Below are 23,533 nucleotides of genomic sequence, written 5' to 3'. Positions count from 1 at the left end.
TGGAACAACGAGGGGGTGGTGGCACAGGGATTCATCCACGAGTAAGCACTTTAAGATTTGTGCTTTAGTGGGATCTATTGATGGCGTATGAACCATCTAAAATGGCGTTCATAATTGTAGTCGCGCTTAATCGAATTATGTTAATGGAGCTCAATGCTGCGGATGGAAACATGATGGTTAAGTCAATAATGTGGCCAAAACAAAGAATGAGGGTGACCTTTAAAATGCCGTGAACGGTCCTTATCCGTCCTTGGATTGCTAAGACTGCATCGACGACAAGGACAAGTAATAACCACCATTCATCAAATGTAAGGTCACAGCATGCCGTAAGAATGATGCAACGATTATTTGGCTAGCGTTGTCTTCGATGGTAGATAAACCGTAAAACAAAGACAAAAAAGATAGCCACTTTTTCCTGGATGATGAAGCTTTGGAACTGTGCAATACCATCATGATTCCTACGAAAAGATGCAGTTACAAATCAGACTGAAATATTTGTAGATATATAAGTCATACTTTCGACATTGTCGAAATGGACAAAACACAAGAAAAATAATCATCATTTTCCTTCTAATGCATTCTGTTAAGTTGCCGTAAGTAAATGACTTGTGACCGATGTCAATGTTAATAGGGACAACATATTGTAGAAGACGGACAAAAAAGAGAATTTTTTAGTAGTCAACAGCATTTCTCTCATGAGAAAACAAATTTGGGATAGAGAAGAACACAAACAAAATATACATGCCCATTTCATGCATCAAAAGCCGAGGTAGTGTGTAGCTATTACTCTCAACATAAGAAAAAAAATATCCTAACATCTTATTAAATGGAAAAAAAATCCACTCCAGAAGCTTACGTTATGCTATTTACATTTTTAACAAAACCTTCCTTCTCCTCGTCTACCAAGGCATGGGGGACATCGGATTGTCTTTTCTTCTGGAGCGCTTCTGCTCATCGAGTATAAATATAAATTACAGAGGCACCACTGAGAAGAGTAGTGACAGTTACTCGGATGAGTGATCAGATGAGGCGGCAGGCCCATTCTGTATGTCCTGATCTGATACAGAAGCAAGTTGCTCTTCCAACACATCAAGGAGATCAAGGTAATTATGGAATGAAGGATGGGACTGTAATATAATAAAAATGTTAGGAAGATACGACAATCGGAAAATTGCGGCACTAAAAGGAAATGAAGAGCAAGCTCAAACCTGAAGAGTTCTGCTGTATGCTGTCCACAAGCGCAAGTCATGACGGAAAAGATCAACCAGAACCTGGACAAATCATAATCAAGTAACAAAGTGCCATACTGAGAACAACTCAAATGCAAAAGCTCACTATTCTGCAATCAAGTAAATCTATGGAAACCATATGCGCTCTTCATTTAGGGTAATCAAATAGAAACTTCTACCCAAAGAGCAAATGCAGGCACATTAATTATAATTTTTATGGAACATCACGTAAAGGGAAATCAGAACAAATTTTACAGATTAATATATTTATATATATGTTGCATGTTGTTGAAGATCAGATAGACTATGAATGGATGAAATGTCAGATATATCCGGGTCCGGATAGATGAAGATAGAAATATTAACTTCACGTATACAACTACCGAGGATATTAATTCATGCAAGACTAACTCAAAATAGAGGTCACCCCGATAAATGCCAGGATATGTCCTTTTGTGATAATATGTCATAATATATTTTTGTGTCAATACTTCAAGCATCAACTTAACTGACCCGTTAATCAATAGAAACAGCAAATATTTAAAAATGTACATCATGCTTAAAAGCTGGACATGACAAATTATTTCTCCATCTGAAGAAGGCAGAACAAGTAGGAACCTTCACAATCACCTTCAAAACAGGATACTAATTTCATTTCATGAGCATAAAAATTCATACTAGTAATGCAAATTAGAAGATCATCTGTCTTCTGGAAAAACAAAACAGGTCATTACCAACTTGCATTGCCAATAGATTTCTTATTTTGATATATGAAAAGGATCAGATTTGAGAATTTTTAAGAATAAGCACAAGGGAACTGAAAGTAACTTTCAAAAGTGTTAATGACAACTATCATACAGCAGTGGAAAATAGCAAAACAATATGAGCAATTGTTCCCTATTCCTTTTATATTTGCACAGCTTATACACAAGATCCAAGTTATAAGCTAAAGAATGGATCATGTATGGGTGACAAAAATACAACTACAGTAATACCTCTGCACGCCTCAAGAGAGTAGCTAAAACTACAATCCATTCCTTAAATTTAACAGAGCACATGTGTGCCAAGAGAAATTCAGCATCCAACCGACTTTGGAGGGTATCCATTTGGAGCTGTAGACGGAAAACATGTAAGCATCTCATAGAATGTATGTTAGCAGTTCAATAATTCTAACAGTAGCTCTTTACAACATTAACACTTTTACTTAAATTGCCATAATTAGGTAAACCCTGAAAACTTGAAACAGAAAAATCATCACAAATAAGATATGAATTTGAATATTAAATTAAATCAAAAGGAAATAGAGTATGAATCACTAAAAGATAAAGAAATTATTAGACTCTAACTGGACATGCAATTTTCAATCCCTTATGACTAATCTAGAACTAATCAAAATATTTCAGCTATTTTTCCACGAATGCTATCAACTGCAAGTGATGCTATTATGCTGCTGCAGATGAGCTTATGGTAAGTGTTTATGCATCTTATCTCTTCCATGCTTGATTTTACAAGGATATATAAATCATGTCTCAAATTCTATATTTATAACCTACAACTTCTTATATATGATTAACTCAATCTCTTCAGTTTTGGTGAATTTCTCTATTGTTTTGGATTAAAGAAATGCAGGCAATCAAACTGATCTTAGACAGCAAAATTGTCACAATGATTTGGTTGCATCATAACAGAGAACACTAAATCAAATCATGCATATTTGAACTTGTTATCAAGATGTAACGGCAGGCTGATCTAAAGAAATATGAATCCTGTAAGCATGTCAATGTGAGCTTTGCTCCTCTGAGTCTGACAATCAAAATATAAAGTAGCATTATAGAAGAAGTGACAAAAAAGAGAGACTTGATTGAGTGGTTTTTCCAGATGCACTATGTAAGTCTGAGAGCCAAAACCTTCTGCCCAATCAGTTGAAGCCCTGAAGCAAAATTCTCCAAGCGAGCACTCCCCTGTCTTTCTCGCTGAAGATATTCCTGGAGTAAGTTGGGTATATTGAATTTTCAAGTACTCAAATGTATATATATAAAACATTAAAAGATAAAAGACTGAGAACCTCACCACCAGATCAAATTGTGTACCCTTCACAAATGCTACAAGCTTTGAAAGTTCTTTTCCAGACATCAAGTGGCTAGCATGAGTCTCTAAAATATTCTTGACAGAAGCAATGTGTGGACTAAGGTCTTTAAATGATGTGCTGCTCCAATGAGAAACAGACGAGATAAATCTTTTGGAGGTTATTTAAGAATAGAAGTGGAAAAAGTCCAAGATTGATACAAGCATACCTTTTCAAGTCAGATGACTGCCTACGATATGGAGAACGAAAAAGAAAATAACCCAAAATTCTAGGAGAGAGTTTGTCAGACTCTGTAGTAGCATTTTCATACTCCCTTCCAGATCTAAGCAAGAATCGTACCTAAGTCATCAGATTGTGTAAGTATCCTATGGAAGACCTAAGCACTGACAACTGAAAATAAATATACAATCTGTACCAGCTCCCCAGCAAGTTCGTACAAGGACTCGTCAAGTGTTGCCTGCATGATCACAAAATGATTAAAAAAATTCAACAATTTAATGCAAGGTAACATAAGTCCTAACTAATAATGAACAAAGTTCTTAAAAATATATATATCTTACTTGTAATAGGCGTAGGGCACAGTACTGGCTCACCGCTGGACCTTCTAACTTAGCAATAACCTATACAATCATAACTTAATTAAATTAAAACTCTGAGTGCCATTTTAACATTTGAAAAATCTCAAAAATTTCTCTCCTATGCTTTAATTTGATGATGAGTTCACAAAAGACTGAGACATGTTTCACTTGTTTTGAACACTAGAAGTACTTCAGCCTCATATGGAATCAAAATAGGGAAGCTTGAGATCAAATTTCAGCAGACATATGATCCAACACTCAAATGCAAATTCCATGAAGGAAAATGTTTTCCTTTAATCAACAAATGTACAATACTGCAAACCAGATATGAAATTGAAAGAAGACAGATAAATCATACTTAAGGACTATTACCAATATGTAGCAAGCAGCTGTCCTGTACCATCTGCGTTGGAAACATTCCTCAAACAACCTTGACATATGATACAGAAGTCATTAAAAATCGGACTTAAATTGGATAAGAGAAAAGAATTTTCAGCTACATATTAAACTTGAGTGTTCCCATTGATCCAGGAAGAACACAACATTCAATAATTAAGTTACAACATATAAATATTTCAAACTTCCTGTGGATTTAAGCTTGAAAGATCAAAATTCTTCCAAATCAAAATTTGGATGCAACACGAACTCGTATTGACAAAAATACAACTAATGAAAATTTTCTTTAAGTTTCACCCATCAAATAAGTACAAACCTCTTACATGATACACACAACTAAATTTGCTTTAAATCATCTGCAGTTGTTCCCAAGGCATGAGATAAGGATATAATTTGACTTCTGTACATATAAGAAATGGTGCCACAAAACACAGAATAAATACAAAAGGTCAAAGCTTTAGGTTCATTTGGCATTGCACAGAAGGATTGCCATGTAAGTCAACATGGATCACAATGTCCTTAAATGTATGAAATTATGAATAAAAGTATGCTTAATGAGATATATTAATTTAACAAGATCTGTTAATTAAGTTTATTGTTATGTTGAAATGGTTGAAAAATCACAAAGAAACTTAGGCATATGACAGAGAAATTCTATGACAGCAGATTATGTATTGCTTTATCAAACTTATGCATTCATGATTCAACAATATATTTTTGAGATCAATCATATCAGTGCTCAATCTGATGCATTCAGCAAGTTATCTTGTTTCTACTGATAGCTCTTTGATGATGTCAACACTTTTAAAAGAACCTGTGACACAAAAGTAACAAGTGAACCTCCACATAAGAAGTACTATAACAGATTCATTTATTTTTTCACCATTTCCTGTCCATCAACTTCAGCAACTTTCAGAGTTGCAAAAAAGTTGTTGATTTAATAATCCTTGGCAGTTGACCAATTTTTATAAATTCTGCATAATTTACGTTTAGTTGACCAATTTCTCTAAATTCTGCATAACTTACATTTATTATTTCAATTTTGAATAGCAAACATATATATATTTGAAACCTCCTGTAGTCAATAGGCACTTCCCTTTAATAAGCTTTTAATGTCTCAATCATTTCTGTCTCTTGCAGAAGCCCATTATTTGAGGAGTTGCTGCAACATCTATTCAAGAGGCTGTTTCCAGTTGCAACATTTTCAGAAAGAGTATTTGCAAATTGTGGTGAAAATGTAGGTATTAACTTAACTTTTTAACTTTGATATCATTGCCGAATTATATATTAATGTATGAAAAAAAGCAAAGAAAACGTAAATTCCCAAAGAAAGATTTACAGAAATCCCTAAAAAAATTTACCAGAAATTAAAAGAATGATGAATTAAGTAGATTGGTGGAGATGAATATCTAATATGTCTAATACAAGCACAAAGTCCATGGTACAATAAAGTGAAAACCAAAATTTTATTATCACGGTGCTGGGCAAGCTGTTATTCGTCAATAGATCTCATCATCTGCCCATGGTTATTCATGTGTCACCCATGTGCCTATGTTACTGTGAGCATGCCAAAGTGTCAGTACCCTACTGGTACAATACAGCATGAACAATATGGGGTGACTGGCAGGCATGTGAATTCATACAGAGAAACACAAGAAATGAGATTGCTAGAGTGTCATTTTCTGGTAGTGCAGAAATTTATACATCAGGAAAGTTATACAGCAAAACTATGATAATCTCCTTATTTCAAACACAAGATAACTAAAATGAGATATCATTAGACATTAATAAAAGTCTGCAGCTTAAAACATACTCAGTTGATCTTCCAGCAGAAGAGAATAGATCAGCCCAATGCCGGCCATCGGTTTTCCTTGCAACACTAACAACAACTTCCACATATTCAGGAAAATTTTTTATTAGATTGCATGTCTTCTCCAAGAGTGAGTTGCTTGAAGGTGTAAATGAAGCAGAGAACTGATTCTTGTTTGCACTTTGCCTATACATGAATCAATCAAGTCATTAAAAAAGACTCATAAAATTTAAATATTAAGACTCACATACATGCAACCTTTAAACAAACTATAAAGTATATAAGCTCCACTTCCATATCTTTGAACATGGGATGCACAAAATATGGTATTATGTACAGAGAGAGAACAAGGCATACTTTCTAGATGATTAGCAGCACAACAATAAAAACATAAATTTCAGAAAATGATTTCATTTTATATTGAAGGTTTAGAGAGAACAAGGCATACTTTCTAGAGGCTTAGTAGCACAATGATAAGACGAGACTCATACTGAAGCCAAGTTTATAAAAACACAAATTACAGAAAATGATTTCATTTATAATAAAGGTGTGGTGACAAAAAAGAATTTCAAACAAAAGAAAATTGGTAACTCATTCAGTTAAAAGGTCCTATAGGGGCAGAATAGTAACTGAAGCTAGCATTTTAACTGATGCTGTGCCATTTAATAATATAAACTTCACCTCATCAGCACGAAAATGAAGTGACATTTGTCAAATAATCATCTTAGGCATAACATTTTTTTTAATCATGTTGATTGAGTGAACAACATTATTTTTCAGGTTATTCATGTCCATAGGAACTTATCCCAGGAATTGTTTCAAATTCGTTTATGTAAATTGCAAATGGAACATTAGTTTATACAAATTAGATGTAAAACCAATAACATATATCGCTAGCATACCTTGATATCTCAGCATCAAATACAGTAAAGAGAAGCCACTCCAGGCAGTGGGAAAAGTGAGGCTTTTCTGCTGACAAACATGCCAAGTGCAATGCTTCTTCACTTTTGTCCCTCTAGTGTATTTATATTAAGAAACCTCAAAGTCAGAATTCAGGACTTCAGTATGTTGCATTTATTTAAGCTGAACTCAAATAAAGTACATCCATTCAGATAAAAGCATGCCTGCTTCATCTAATACTAACAAATATTGCTGTACCATGGAAGGAAACTATAATATGGAATAAAACTGGTTCATACAGATGACAGTGGAGAATTGACATCCACAACAACATGAAAATCATCATCAAGGATGAAAGTTTGAAATATTGGCCAATATATCTGTTGTTGTGCCTAACATAATTGATTTGATAAGAAACTAAATAATAATAATAAATAATCTCTCATCCTTAAATTACAATTCCAACCACAGAAAAAACTCAGTTGGCTATTCATTATTGACTATTTAACTTTGGACTTATCATAGGTTTGCAATATGAAATCATCAATTAGCAATGATGTTGCGATACCAAACTCAAGTAGAGCCACAACCAAACTTTAGAATGACTCAACCACATCAAGAAGTAGACACATTTGTATTTTAAGCTTTTTCTCTTTATTTATCACTAGTTTCAAAGGCTTCTACTCCCATGAGCTAGTTTGCATTTATCTCAAAAAATGGAGATAATTAAGATGCAAAATTAACTGATTCAACATGACATCAAGATCCTCCTAAACTTAGATGCAGTCATGCAAAGTTGAAGATCTGAAGACAATCACAGAAATTCCTATTCAAAATAATCTATAGCTGCCAATTCAAAAAGAATAATTTGTTAAAAAGCAGAAAATTACTATGTTATAATACAAGAAGGTATTGATTTGTTGATAGCAGGAAACATAACTAGCTCTCTATGCTACACCACAAAGAAGCATCAAGGTTTGAACATTGGGTCAACTATAGTTGCTATAACAAAGTTCATCATCTAGACGCAGGTCCAACAGGAATATGTAACAGGAGTATGTGGTATTGTCTGATTTCTGCTACGCCACCAAAGTCAAGGTGCTACAAGCTATGCCCAAGGCTGCTGAATGGCCACTGATACAGTACATTCTGACAGTAAGCATAACATGCGCCTTTAGGTGCCGGTGCTAGCACAGTCATAATCTGGATTGTGTATAGTCACATGGACTGAATGTCATTTTCTTGACCTTGTGGAAATACTAAGTTCCAAAAGTATGTAGTCTGTGAGACAGATTATTGGACACCTCTCCAACATAACAATCACCAAGATGGAAATCTATTAAAAAAAAAGAACTTGACTCAGAAAGACGTGGAACAAGAAGAATAGCAAAAGAGATAAAAAAAATGGCAACTTCAAATTTCACAGTGAGTGTTGCCTGAAAAGCCAAGATAGGGACTCTTTTTTCAGAGCTTTGCAACTCCACCTAAGAGTAACGTCCCATTCATCAGTCCAAAGTCAGGGGTAATGAACATACAATGGTCCAACATAAACTGTACCTATGATCCAAAGATGCAAATTTAGTGTTTCATATATATACAAATAACAAACATATTCATATCTAATATAACTGCTCAATTTTATAAACTAAACTGTGCCTCATAATTCCAATTTTTCCAATGTCAACATATTGTCATCAAATAGTAGAGTTGTATATTACATCAATCTACAGGTAATTGATGATTTTCTTTTTATGTAAATTGGTGAAGCTAAAATCAAACCAGTTAATCTTTCCATAGATCAGAACTTCTAAAATATAATCAGTAGCTGGATGGACAGTACAAGTGACATCCACAACCACAGACCTCCACAAGCCATGCACCACCGCGCTAGTACCATACAGTAAGGAATGCGACAAGGTCAACCAACACAGCTGGCACATACAATTATTTCTTCTGACCCAATGAAAACAGATAGCAAGGATTCAAGTCACCATCTTACAATGCTAATTTACCTGGATCTGATACAAATAAATCATGAAATCACAAGGTGAAATTTTTGTCACAAAACTAGCTACAGTTTCTTACAAATGCTACAGATTTATGGGAGTAGAATTTGGTGAATATAAAAAGTCTGATACAAAGTTTTCTTTACATCATAATGGACTATATTTCAGAAAATTCTTTTTTATCTCTGGTCTACCAGTCTCAGCTTTCTTAATGATAAAGAGCTATAAATATCATACTCCAAAGTCAACCATGCAGACCTACATGGAACGTACTCTAAATGCTGTATGAGATGGAAAACAAAAGGATCAAATTCAAAGGAACTAGAAGACTTTCAATGGAACTTGATAGAAAACTCAAACCAGTACCTGAAGAAGATGTCTAAGTAGACAATGCAAGATAGTCTGAGCTTGAGGGGAAGGCTCAAAGCATGGAAATTCAGAGCATGCTGAAAAAGACATCCTTTGACACACACCAACTACAACTGCGATGTTCGGAAGAAGCCCCAGAGGATAAATCTCGCGATCAAATTCAAGCTCAGGATCCAGCTACAAGTGAAAAAGTTAGACAATGGATATCCAATGTCATCGCTAATAAAATTGTACAAGAGCAAAAGGTGCTACTTTGGTGACTAGAATCAAAATGCAAGCCATAAAACATTTACACCTGAGATCGCCCAATTTTCTCCAAAGGAGCCTCTATTTAAGTTAAGTAGTTATAAAGCAAGTTTTATGTTGAAAACAGTTTTAATAAACAAATTGAAGTTCTATGTTGTCATTGTTAACTGACAGAAAAATGCACATGCATTTCTGTTCCATCACAAGGTCAAGCACATTTTTTGACCCTTCTTGGTTTTAATGAACTTCTGATGTGGCTGCATTGGCAGCTTTCAATTTATTCAGCTTATTTGTGCCCTGATCAATAAATATAAATTTAAAAAAAAAATTTAACCTTCAGGATCAAATATCTAGCTCTTTCTATGTTAACTTCAGAATGGCATGACATGGTCAACTTATGATTCTTCTCCTATGTAATTGAATTTTATTCTCTTTAAAAATTCTTCTTTATCTGTTATTAGCAGTGCAGCCTAAGGATGCATGCAGTTCCCAGATGAATGGTAACTGACACCAACAATCAACTAAAACAACACTTTTGATTTTACGATTTCCTGAACTTAAATGAAATATGAGAGAAATAAAATCAAATTGAACAAAAAATTTGGTTCAAATTTGTTTGGTTTTATGGACTTTGAGTGTCCGATACACAAAGAACAGAGATGACCCAGGAAATGCAATAGATGGGTAACTCACTTGTATTGGTCACATCTCAGTGCATGAATGATGAAAGAGAGATGAACAGACCTGACAAGAGATGATGGATCGAGATAGAGGTGTGACAAGAAGAGGGAGTTGTCCATCACAGCAGGACACATATACGATGGGAGGCCATTGGACGTTTGGAACATTATCATCGAGTGGGGAAGTTGATGAAACAGCTAGTGAGAGCATTATCATAGGTTAAGCCACGACTTGTGACACTGCCTCACCACAAAGTTTGACATGGACATTGTGTTCTTACATGACACCTCAGACCAGACAAGGACCTGAGACCCACTCTGCTTTGAGCCCTTCCAAAGGGAACATTTGTGCCAATGCCCAGCCGCAACGCCTAGACCCCATTTGCCCATAGGCTCAGGCCAAGTGCTCAGGCAAATGAAGTTTGCCTTGCTCTTATGAGCAGCTATAGTCTTCCAAAATTCTCTAGACTGTGCTCACCGAGGCACTACTTCTCAACCATCCAATCAGAACTGGTCAAAGGTTCACCCTCCACAACCAGAAAATCCCTCTGTACCAATAACAAAACCATTGTCATGGCTCGCAGTTATATTCTCTACTAGTTGCTATCTTAGCTATATTTAGCTAGAGGAGACTCTGTTGAAGGCAACTCCAGCTCCCTTCTTACAGTGCTCATCTTGCATGCCATCTTGTAGCTTCTGTCTTATCCAGGCAACCTAGTCAGTAACTGAAAAATACCAGATGCAACATAATTTAATTTGTCAACAGCTCCTCCATAAGCGATAGGCATGAACAGAGTTTAAGGAACAAAAGAACCCAATTAGCGTAGGATAAACACACAGAGAGTCATATGATTGTGGAAAAGGTTTTTGCAAGCAATTGCGGTCTCTATGGCTTGGCTATTTTAGAATTGCCAGAAAGATCACAGAGTGAGGACAAGAAGAGAAGACATTAAAAGAAGGATGGGGAGAGTTAAAAAAGAATAAATAAAAGAAAGTGGGTCTGTACCTATTATAGGTTTGAGAATAAGATGGAAACAATTGGATAAAAAAGATAATGCTTTAAACCATTTGATCTCATTGGACCCAATGATAGATATCTGAACATATATGCCAATAAACCAATCCAGTTATATACTGTTTATTCAATCTCTTTTGAAAAGAAAACTGAAATAGAACATGTTATGGAACTAAATACCCTTATTGCCAAAGAAACTGTGCCTAACCAAAACAAATGCTCCAATTTGATTTGGCTTATCAAAAATGTCATTACCATGCAATGCCTTAGTGACACCTTATTCCAACCCATGCCATCGTGATACAGTATCTTTTATTTTTATACAGTACCATCATTAGGAGTCATGATACATGCAACTGGAACAAAACCAACATAGCCACTAGGCATGCCATTTAGCTCATACCATTGCATGGCAAACATGGTATGTCGTACCAAAACTTCAGTAGGACAAGGGCATACAGTCACATAAAAATATTGACTCCTATTGACTATTTTATTGAAAATAAATTACTGAGCTTGATGCCATTATAAGGTTACCCCTCCATGGCCTGGGTGAATACCAGTGGAGTCACAAAAATAATTCTACTTGCAAGGGTAAAGCTACATAAATTAGCCCTCCCTAGATCGCACATTGGCAGAGGCCTCATGGACTGGGCTCATAGGGTTAAGGATGTGTACAATGATCCTCCCCAAAAAGTATAATTGGAGAATTCTTGTGTATAGGCCTACACTTTTTACTAGTTACATCCTAAGACTGCCACATCACATATTTGTGCAGGATACTAGACAACAATTTAGAAACTACCCGAAAAATGACAAGCTGAAACAAATTACTGCAGGATCACTGGTGCCTAGAGTCATGACTGTAAATTAATGCTGATTGAGCAAACAGGTTTAAACTTCAAAGGCTGTACTGGACTACAAAATTCTATATCTCCACAAAAATAAGGATATACATATACCTGCAAAAAGTCTTCCCGTTTGAATGGATCCACACCAGGTGATGGATACCACACCTGTAATGAACAAATTTTATATCAAAATTGCATTAGAAAGCAGTACAGAAACTGACATCACCTCATTACAAACATCAGGCTAAAGAATGCAAAACAGTACTAAAAACGTGCAAATATTGCTCTTATATACCTGCATTCCTCGATGGCCATAGTCTAGCCAAGAAACTTCCTCGATAAGATTAGCCTTCTCCTCAGACTGGCCGCAAGTAACCCAAAAGAGTTCAACAGAGTTAGAGAGCAACTGCTCATGCCCATCATCCAAATCAAGTACTGAAAGCTCTCCATTTGTACGTAATATAAGGCATCTGACATTATAAGCAATCACAATTAGACGCCCAGGCCCATCTTGTTCTCAGGAAGGAAGGGGCTACGTACCTAGATGGTTGTTGAGATAAGATATCCAAAGAATTGTTCTTTTCCAATGCCTTTTCTGCTGTGGAATCAGGAATAAAGCGCATTGAGGCTGGATGGCTCTTTGCAGTCATTATGGAAAGCTCCCGTACTGTGGAAAGCTGTTCTTTATTTGATTATTTAAATCATAAGAACATGTTAAACTTTATTTGATTGTTCTTTATTTGGCAGATTATATATGTTAAACTTGAAATAAGCACTTTCTGAAGATTAAACTGATCAATGGCAAATCAAACTTTACCTGCAAAACTGGGGAACTAGAAGGTGAGAGTTCTCCTGAGATCTTCACGTGGAAGATATGAACATCGAATGGGCGATAAGTAACAAGTACATAGTCCTGGAACACATCCATGACCATTGGTTTCCCGAGTAATTGTTTCCGGTAGAGTAATGAGCTCTGATCAAGATGATATCTTGGATAAAACAACAACTCATACCTACAGGGATTTGTAGACCTTTAAAACTTAATAACTCAATATTAGGATTGGATGAAGTCAGAAGCAACAGAAACAACCACAATAGTCGATATTCATCTTGAACAGAAATTTAATGTACTATGTTGGAGTAGCTGAACTACAATTATAGCTAAAGTTTCCTTTTTGTGCACCTTGTATTTTTCCAAAAATGTTGAGGGGCTAAGTTTCTGTTGGTTGCTAAGGTCCAAGCAAGAAGGAATAAAAATTAGAAGACAGTTCCTGATTCAGTGCTTCAGAAACAACACAGAAAACATGTTTAGGTCCCTTAAGAATTAAGATAACCCATACATGATACTAGTAAAACAAAACAACTGTCATTCCCCTTCCTACAGTTTTTTTCTTTAACAAATAAGCTGAGTTAAAATATAATCACTGACACCAAGGGGCAAGGAGTCACCTACAGTATCTGGAACTCTGAACATCTTAGAAGGAAGGTAGGCAGACAAATACAAATCCTGAAGCAGCAAAACCACAGCAAAAACTAATAAGCATGGACAAGACTACCTGGACAAACCTAGGTTGATTGCAGTAGTGAACAAAAGAAACACATTGGAAGCCAGTCCATGAGACCAGTGTTACCTGGACACAATTACAGGAATACAATTTTGACACATTTGTGTCCTATTTGGCAAGCAAAAAAAAAAGGATACAGGATATTTTATAAAAACTCTTATATAGAGACAAATAATATATTTATATTATATAATTAGTATATAGAGAATTCTTGTATAGAACGTACAATTTTAATAAAAAAAACCAATTTGTATTTGTAAAACAAATATATATATATACTACGGACTAATGCTATTATACGTGATACATGTGATCCTAACAAATAAAGTAAACCATAAAATGTTAACCATGATTTGGCGTTTCAGGTATCTGATCCAGGTCGGCTGAACCAATTTGGGTCTTGCATGTGCCGGTATACCAACATGCCTTATGCTGACACATGCTGCACAACCTTTTTTAAGTATACACGATGATGAGAGGCACATGTTCAAACTGGTATGTGGTGGTCCAGTCGAAACATAGAACCATGACATTAACATATATATTCTTGATTATATAATTTTTACTCTATGCACACACCTACCACCACTACCTAAGTATTGTATCAGGCATTAGGGGAAAGAATGGGCAGTGAATACCTTTGGGAATTCTCTTTATACTTTGGTGCTCATGTGGCAATCAGTAATGGCATAAAGGAAAATGAGGCAGCAGGACCAACAGCAACAAGCCAACAGCTATGGTAGATCCCACTTCTCTTCCTCTTCCCCCTCTCTTTTTCTCTTCTTCTTCCTTCTCCTTATTTTTCCTCATTCAAGGACACACAGATGCACCATCAGGAGGGTCCAATGCATATCCTTACACATTTAACATGCATCAACTTTTGTACTGATGGGGAGACAAGGCCCCAGATATGCATATCTAGGTAAAACTAATGGCATACTTGTACAAAAATATATATAACAAAGTTCAAATGGAACATTTTCGTATGAAGGCAATGATTTTTTTGAAAATTACCATCTACCAGAGTGAGTTCAAAAAAATTAAGCTTAATGGGTAATTCCCCAGCTTTCCACAGGTCTATTGTGAGTCCACTGAAAAAACTTGGATAGGCAGACATGCTTCGAAATGCAATGTCTTGCATGGTTAATACTGAAATATTCCAGGGTATTTGTTATGGTATTATAGGATTATCAAATTAGCACCCATTTTTTTCATTACATTTACATTTGCCGTACTTAAATTACTATTCATAATTGATGTACTAATCTAGTTTAATTCATAAACTAGATCATTCATTGAGGATATCAGAATCCTGGGTAATAGATCTTACAGCAGGAAGATCAGCCCAAATCAGAAGGTGATGGAAGTAGAAGCACCAAAATTAACTGCATCAAATTGCAGTTACAGTTTCTGGCACTGAGCACAGCTTACCTAAAATATTGAACGTGCATTTACAAGAAGTACTGGTTCCATGAGATAAGATATAAAACAAATAGTATAATCAATACCAACAAAAAGGCAAACATATATTCCATTTCAGTGTTTGATTGGCTAACATCTGGCATTTGTCATAACAACCATATTAAGCTGAAATGAAGAGTTGTTAACAGATCATTACAAATTTAAAACATAAGAGACTATCAAGCAATGCCAATAAAACTATGCTAATAATCCTCTAATGTATAGAAGACACTTAAAGCGGCAAATGTAATTGGAGGAAGCTTCTAAAAGTAAAAGGGAGAAGAAAACTAAGAAGAGGTTAAAGTTCTCACGTGTTAGAAGACTCAATGTAGTTACATACAACGATAATTTTGCCAAGCCATAATAAGCCTTTGCACTCAATTTTTTGCTCTTGTGTAACATCCCCAAAGACTCGCCACTTTTTGTTGCGCAAGTCATACAGTATGAGGCCATGGACACCTGCAACTGCTAAGTACATACCATCTTTGCTAGCAACAACATGTAAAACAGGCCAGTTTTGTGAAATATAAGATACCTGATTCAAGAAGACCCACAAAATTAGAAAACAAAATTAAATAATTCATGGTAAGCAAAGAAGTTGTTCCATGTTAGACATTACTGGCAGATTAAGGTGAACAATTTTAAGTTCATCTGTATCAGCAGGCTGCACAACAAGGACTCGGTCTTCACCATATACAATCTGGCGAACATACGATGTGCCTGAAAGCCCTCTGTTTAGGCAGCATTTGCCAAATGAAAATGCTAAAATCCTCTCAGATGATCGTTCTTCAATTGCATAAAGCTTGTATCCAAACTCATCCCACTGAACCTGTGAGGTCCCACCAATAAGAGGCTCAAATTTTAAATCCTGATTAGGCTTAACCATAGGAGATGAAGCTGAACTCATTCCAATTTGACGAATTGTGCACATCAATCGGCACCCAGATGCAGACCAAACCGTAAGCCCTCTAAACTTCCACCCCACAGCAAAAGCACAATTGTCAGGTGTCCAAGATATACATGTGACAGGACCAGTATCCTCCATAGAGTACCTGCATTTTATAAAAAGCAAAATCTAACTTCTGCAGTCGTTTTTACAAAAAAATAACAAAGAAAAATTAAAATGTTCAAGAGAGAATGAGTTCATGAACTATGGTCAAGTTTTTAAAAATGAGTTACATGACAACATCTTATTGCAGTTTTCAGAACATATTAACAGTAGATATAACCCAGAATATTTCCAATTGTAGGATAACCTCAAGTGACAATGTGTAGAATGACTATCTTGCTATACACAACAATCCAATGGACACAAGGAAAACATGAGTTATGCAGCTATATGTTCTATAGCTACAGAAAAGAGAAAACCAGACATGAATAGGAGAGGAATCACTTAAATAAAGGCATAATGTATATATTACAAATAAATAAAGCAGCAGATTGTTTATTTTTGTTAAGAAAACGGGAACAAATATCTCAGAGTCCTTGACCATTCGACAGTAACTTAGTGAGGAAATAGATGAAACCATTGATGGGAAAGGCAATAAAGCCAGAGAAACATCCTTTTTCCTCTCATTTCAGTCTTCAGTAACATCCTTACAGTCTGTATTTTTGCAGCATACCCTTTATAGACTATTATTTGGATCCCTTCTCTTTTCAGTCTCTAACTTTGAACTTCAACAGAACCAATCATATGTTTCATTTCATTAAAGATTGGAATCATTTTGAAGCTATAAGCCTGATTACATGATTCCGAACCTGATTATGAACATAGCACAAGATCTTCTCCCAACTTGCCATCATAGAGTGCTATTTATTTGTCAAAAGTGAACCTCCACATTATCCAGACTATCATGGTCTAATCAAAGATAGAAGTGTTTTGAAGGCAGTGTGCATTACTGTCTTAACAGTCTTAAATTCCAGTTGGACCAGTATGGACCTGCTGGCATTACTAGTTCAACCAAGTACCAGCATCAAGACGTAAAGCATGGTCCTGGCAACATATACGATTCAGTTTTATTTTTTAATATTTTATTCAATGATATAGGACCAGTATTTAAAACCACGGTTCTACAATTGTTTTCTAGATCTGTGCCACACAGCAACTAATTATCCATTATGATGCACAATAATTTTTAAATCTCATAAAGCTTGAAAGTGCATAGGGTTCTCTCAAGTAGAGATAGGGCTCTCTTTCAAGCCATATAAGTAGGAAAAGTATTCTTTGTCCAACATTACAGTCTTCAACTGAAGACTTATTCCAACCTCAAGATCCTTGAGGTTTATTTCATATTTGAAAAAAAAACAAGGGAGCTTTATTTCATATTTGAAAGCTGCTTCTTGTCATGAAGCAGAGGATCATCAAGATCCTTGGATTATGTCAAACTGAAAATCAGCTAAGTGATCAGTTTGAGCAACAGATGTCAATAAATTGGTGACTAAGAATTTGAGAAGTTAATTGAACCAAAAATTAAATCCTCTCATGAAGGATTCCAGCAATAAAACCACACCCTCATAAAAGAAGGTTGGGCAAAATAGGACGATAAAAGATTAGCTTCTCACCCCTTATAAAAGAAAGGTGATAAACAACTACTACCCCAAAAATCACAAACCTTCCAGAAGAATTTGGTTCCATAATTTCCATCTTGGATAATTTTTATTAGTTTAACATGTCTTCTGCAAATTTCATAAGACAACACTACTACAACCTAATATTAGTTACCAAGATTGCTCAACAAGAAGAATAAGGAAGCAAAAAAAAGAAAAACCATCATGGGTTTCATTGAGGATCTCAGCTCTACATGGAAATTTCATCCTTACGTAGATGAAACCCATTAATCAGATATATCATTAAAAAGGAAAATTATATTTCAAATCAGATATGGAATATTGTCTTCTTCAAATCAGGAAAGAACAAGTGATATATTTGAATTGACGTAATTATAATCTTCTTTATATTTGTTATTTTCTTTCTTCTTTTACTTGAGGGGTCTATAGAAAGGGGAAAAGAAATTGTAATTGGCATGAATTAGAGATAATGAGATCATTTTGTACGTGTGAGATGTATGTGTGAGTGGTGCAAGGTCACACTTTTAACTCCCGTTGGTGTGATTTCATCATCTTCATGCAAAATATTCTCCTTGAGCTAGAGTGAGTCTAATACTTATCTTTTTCTTCTATTATATTTACAATTATAATCTTTGGCTTCCTTTCTAGCTTTTTTTCCTCCACACTAAAATTATATTTATGTATGTATGTGTGTGATATATATATATATATATATATATATGTGTGTGTGTGTGTGTGTGTGTGTGTGTGTGTGTGTGTGTGTGTGTGTGTGTGTATACAAATATACGTACATACATACATACATACATATATATATACACACATGTCACAAACTTGTCCAACATTATTCTGATACCAGAGCTATCTGTCCTACCTAACGAAGCCTCTTTTTAGCAAGTAAGGTATTTTCATTTAGATTCAAATTTTAATATAGTTAACTACATGATACATAAATTCTTAGGTCCTAGTCGTGGTTTTAAATACTAAGTAAACCTATCATACTAGTCTAAATAGCGTACTGATATATTAATACACCAACCATAGCAATTGGAACAGTCATAATAATCATTTTTAAAGTATTTTAATCAGCATAGAAATGTCAACTATACTAGATGGTGTGTAGTAGGTCTCAAGATTCTGGAACATATAGTGGTACTTGAAATCTTGATCCTGATTGCATCTACCACTTCAGAATCAGGAACTCTGAGTTTCTACATGATGAAAATTATTAGACATTTTGTCTACTTTTCAATCCACAATGGAATCTAACATGATTGAATCCATATCTACATCTTCTCACAGGACACTTGAAACCTAAATTTTCCAAATGTTTCCATAGGTATTGTGCTGTAATTGAAGGACCAGAAAAAAGAAAAAAAAACTTGATTTCAACAATATATAGAGTAAAAGAACTTACCCCCAGTCATACAAAGAAATTGTGCGAAGATGTGTTGCATTCTCTGCCAGGTCATATAATTCCACAACACCCCTGCTACAACCAACTGCAAGGATCTGTTGATCAGAAGCTACAGAAGCACACATTGCATCATCTGTATTCAACCACCTTTCAGCTTTAATAAAGCTTGTCTGCTTTAAACCCTTTTTATTTACAGAACAAAGTGCAATTTGACAACCAGAGAACAAAACAACTAGCAACCTCAGTTGTAATGACAACTCAAGCTGCACAATGGCTGAACTTCTAGTACAGCACTGGACAGATTCTTGCACACTTGCATTTCCTAGGAAAGCAGAAGATGCATCCACTACAGAATGTGCTGGCTGGCAACAAATTTTGAAGATGCTAGGGAACTGGATGTAGTAACAAACACCAAGTATGAAAAGCTGCCCATAAACAACTACGGAAAAAAACACTTGAATGGTTGCAGAATGCTACCAAATTATCACAAGATAAAATTGGAAAGTTATTGAATATATACCTCTCCAATCCAAGAAACAAGCTGCAAATGTCCATCAGAAAGTCCAAGCAGCATGTTTTTGCTATCACACACAAAATTGCTACTGAAAAAAAGAAATTGCAAGTAACACATATAAGTCTTTTGAAAGAGCCAATCAAAGGCCTGGATAGCTCAGAAATAATTCCATACATTACTAAATTTTTCTCTCGGAAAGGCGCCTTCTCAGTGATAACTAGTGATACACTAGCAAGAAACAGACCAGGGAGTTGTTTGCCTCCAATCATAAGCCTTTTTCCAGAAAAGTGGACTTTATAAATATGAAGATATGATGCAGAAGTCTGCAGCATTACCAGTAAAAGAATTAGAAAAGTCATATAATGGTTACCTAAACCTCACGAAAAAGGAAAAAAGGATTGCACAACCACACACAATGTAGGAAATGGTACTATAAGGTTACAGTTAAGGTAATCATCCCTTTCTGATGAAAGTTAGTAAGCTACCCCAAATGTTGCATTATGATTAGAGATGCTAATCCTTATGTTTAAGGGGTCCTTTTATTAATATGTATCTTTTACTTATATAATAAGATGTGGCAAAAATTCCAACGTTATACCCAATTTATCATGTGGATAAATCTTATGCAGAGTCCAAGAACATGCATCTTGAATTCTTATATATAAATATCCAATAAAACAGAAAGCATGTCCCAAGAAGCCAATCAAAAAGAGGCCTAAAAGGAATTTCTTACTCAAAGCTTAGTACATTCCATGATACATATTTTTGTTTTGTCTTCCTAATATTTTGATATTACATGATGAGTCCATGATAATTTCATAAACTGTATGAAAGTTGATACCACAAATGATATCGATGTGATGCTATATGCATTGTCTCTATTGATGGTTAGGCAGATCAGCATTGGTAAGATAATTTCCTTCAGAAATTAGTGAATCATCAGCTAGATCATCAGCTAAATTGTCTCCTGCTTTGTAAGTGAGATATGTCTCCACCCTGGTAGATAAGAGATGTCACTTCATCCGTTGCTGGAAGAGTTATTTATATGAGGAGTAAGACCTCTCCATCCATTGATGAGAGACCATCACATGCATCAAGACTTAATAATTATTGATTTAATGATTTATATGTAATAATGCATGACTATATAATTATGATGTGTTCTTAATACACTATTATGGCATGTAACCTAAGTTGAATATATTAACCCCTTTGTGATAACATGTGTATAATTTATTATTATGAAATCAATTTAATAAATGATATTTAATTAATGTATTCATAATTATGATCCTCCTAATTCACCTTATTTCCTACTGAACATTTGTACTCATATATTATTCTTTTTTGAACTTTTATAAAACTGACAATGAAAACTCACGTTCCAACGCTTCCAAAGACATCCTCATGTTGGCCATAGTCCATCTCGTATGTGCAAATAATGTCATGTCATAGGCACACCTATGACATGCTAATGGTAGAACGTGGAAACAGCAAATATAGAGAGAGAAACATGAAGAAGCTCATCTCCCAATCAGTTTGTGTATGGGACTCTATTAACATGACAAATGGATAAATAAAATGTCAAAACCACTAAATAGAACCATGCCAACATACTATACATACTGTATGTACCAACAGTCAGTTGACATCTTGTATACAAAGCAGCACAGACCACAACACGCATGTGATACCACAGAAGCATCTCAAGTTTCTACCATTAAGTCCCAAAGGTGTGCAACATGAAAGTAAGTCTATAAGATTTGGTTTCAAACAGAAAATCCACGTGAAAATTTTGTTCAGTGCATGATATGAAAAGCAAATTATAGGTTCAGTAATCTTCATTTTTCCAATGTGCCCTTTTATCTTTACCATGATTTGCACTATGAATTACTCCGAGTTCTCGGGAAAAGAACACCAAATGTCTAAACCTACTGGAACCAGCAGCCATTTGGTGTATCTGAGCAATTAAATCAACTGTCCACAAGTTTACACTAACAAAACACCAAGTATATTGTTTTAATAAACATACTTGTTTCCAATTTGATTTTTATGCAGTAAAGAAATTGCAATGCTAAAGCAAATTGAAAATATGTCTAGTTTATAAAATTCAGGGAAAGAGCTAATGAGCAGAAAGTATATCTCATCGTAAAAAGTGAAAAGTGCGTAAAATGGTGCAAGCGCTTAGGTAGCAAGGAGCATGATATGGTTCAGGATATGCTTAAAGCTCATGACTAACAAATGATTCATCTATTATAACATATCAAGAAACCTAAAGTTGCAAAGGGCCCAGGAAGGCCAATGGGGAAGCAAGAGGGCCTGGGACCGGGCGGCACATACTACAACAGAGTAACACAAAAGCCGGGACAGACCATGATATCCAATTTCCGCAAAATTTTCGAAAGAAAAAAATCAATAAAACCAAGAACAAGATTGCAGTAGGTTCCCACTTACAAGAACGGCGATCGACTTGGTGTCAGGGCTCCAAATGGCTTGCAGATTCTCGCCCTCTCTCTCGACCGAATCGGCATCCCTCACGTACTTGCCCAATCTCACCTTATGCTGCCGGATCAAGCCAATCGATCAACCAAAACGCAAAGATCAGCAATCGGGGAAGCAAAAAGCGGACGAGGAGGGGGGGGCGTGCGGGGGTAGCGAACCTGGGAGGAGCTCCAGAGCTCGAGGTGGGTGGGGGAGACGACGAGGAGATGGCGGTTGATGACCTTGAGGTAGACGATCCGATCGAAAGAGGGGGAGGAGGAGGTGGCGGCATCAGCGGTGCTCTCCAAGGGGATGACCTGGGGCCATCCATATGCCATGTACATCTTCGTCTCCGGCTCGAGGCGAAGACGACGACGGAGAAGAAGAAGAGGGACGGGGGTTGGCAGATCAGATCTGAGAGATCTCGGGTCGGAGGGGAATTGAATGGCAAGTTTCAGTGCGAAAGAACGTAGCTATTAACGGTGGATAAAGAAGGCGTCGGTAGATCCTACGGCTACCATGCAAGAAAGCACCGCAAAAACATTAAAATTATCTTTTCCTTTTTTCTTGATATATTAAAAAGAAAACTCAGATTTGTGTTTTCTCTATTTCTCCCCAAACAAAAATATGTTGCCTGCCATTTTTAAGCCTATCGCCAAATTATTCTTGCCATGTTGACATTCGATTAGTATAAGAATATTACTAATTTATAAAGTCAAATACATCATCTTCCATGCATCCAAGAATTGTAAAAACTTTAAAAATAATAATTTTCTTCTTTGTTAAAATTTAATTCCCTTCATCCTTTTTTTTTTCTTTTTTTCCTCCTTCCTCCTCCATCTCTTATTCCTCATCTTCCTCAAAGAAAAGTGAGTTCCTCCTCCATCTCTTATTCTTCATTCTCTTCAAAGAAAAGTCACAAAGAAAAATCGATAAAATGAAGGTCGCGATGAACATTTAGAGCATTAGAGCATTAGAGAAAAATGGAGGTTGATAAAATGGAGGTTGCAATAAAAAGTTCCTCCTCCATCTCTTATTCTTCATCTTCCGCAAAGAAAAGTCGATAAAACTAAGGTCGCAATGAACATTTAGAGCATTAGAGAAAAAAACACTAAATTAAAAAATTAAAATTAAAACCAACTCCTAAAAAGAATCTAACAAGAAAAAACTTTTTTATGAAAATAATCCTTTTTTTTCTCTTTATTTTTCAACATAAAGTTACAAAAATTAGAGATTTTTTTTCCTCTTGTATCATCATGAGCTTTGTATACTGGGTTAATGCTTTATATTCAATCATCTAATAAACTTATTCAGCTCACATAAAGTGGAATTTTGTTTTCAGTTTAGTTTTGAAGACACAA

At 35.5% G+C, this 23,533-nt stretch overlaps 1 protein-coding gene across 2 annotated transcripts; it reads right to left on the bottom strand.

Moving 5' to 3' along the window:
• Positions 1 to 696: 696 nt before the first annotated feature.
• LOC135632079 (uncharacterized) lies at positions 697 to 22,871 on the bottom strand. Of its 2 annotated transcripts, none has more exons than XM_065140445.1 (23): positions 22,352 to 22,871; positions 22,146 to 22,253; positions 19,866 to 20,014; positions 19,698 to 19,779; positions 19,178 to 19,569; positions 15,812 to 16,244; positions 15,504 to 15,727; positions 12,984 to 13,179; positions 12,707 to 12,843; positions 12,462 to 12,636; positions 12,278 to 12,331; positions 9,372 to 9,551; positions 7,002 to 7,114; positions 6,103 to 6,285; positions 4,266 to 4,323; positions 3,876 to 3,935; positions 3,731 to 3,772; positions 3,524 to 3,654; positions 3,300 to 3,435; positions 3,137 to 3,214; positions 2,225 to 2,341; positions 1,209 to 1,271; positions 697 to 1,127 (listed from the first exon to the last, which is right to left on the bottom strand). In XM_065140445.1, exons 1-23 carry the CDS (start codon positions 22,514 to 22,516, stop codon positions 1,005 to 1,007), a joined length of 3,399 nt encoding a protein of 1,132 aa, XP_064996517.1. In that variant the 5' UTR covers positions 22,517 to 22,871; the 3' UTR covers positions 697 to 1,004. The 2 variants fall into 2 exon arrangements, with proteins under 2 accessions (XP_064996517.1, XP_064996518.1); XM_065140446.1 differs by having other exon boundaries at positions 19,866 to 19,964; positions 22,352 to 22,492.
• Positions 22,872 to 23,533: the final 662 nt, after the last annotated feature.

This window comes from Musa acuminata, chromosome BXJ3-2 (genome assembly GCF_036884655.1).
Source record: "Musa acuminata AAA Group cultivar baxijiao chromosome BXJ3-2, Cavendish_Baxijiao_AAA, whole genome shotgun sequence".
Classification (NCBI taxonomy): Eukaryota; Viridiplantae; Streptophyta; class Magnoliopsida; order Zingiberales; family Musaceae; genus Musa; species Musa acuminata.
Note: the sequence above shows the minus strand (reverse complement) of the source record. Positions and strands in the feature narration are given on the sequence as shown.

What these genes read in the sequence shown, in the direction of transcription:
- LOC135632079 (XM_065140445.1), bottom strand. Translation starts at nt 22,516, where the DNA reads ATGTACATGGCATATGGATGGCCCCAGGTCATCCCCTTGGAGAGCACC. An exon ending in CTAGTTCCCCAGTTTTGCAG is followed by an intron (nt 12,844 to 12,983) that starts GTAAAGTTTGAT and finishes AATAAAGAACAG; the next exon opens with CTTTCCACAGTACGGGAGCT. An exon ending in AACGGGAAGACTTTTTGCAG is followed by an intron (nt 9,552 to 12,277) that starts GTATATGTATAT and finishes TTTCACTTGTAG; the next exon opens with CTGGATCCTGAGCTTGAATT.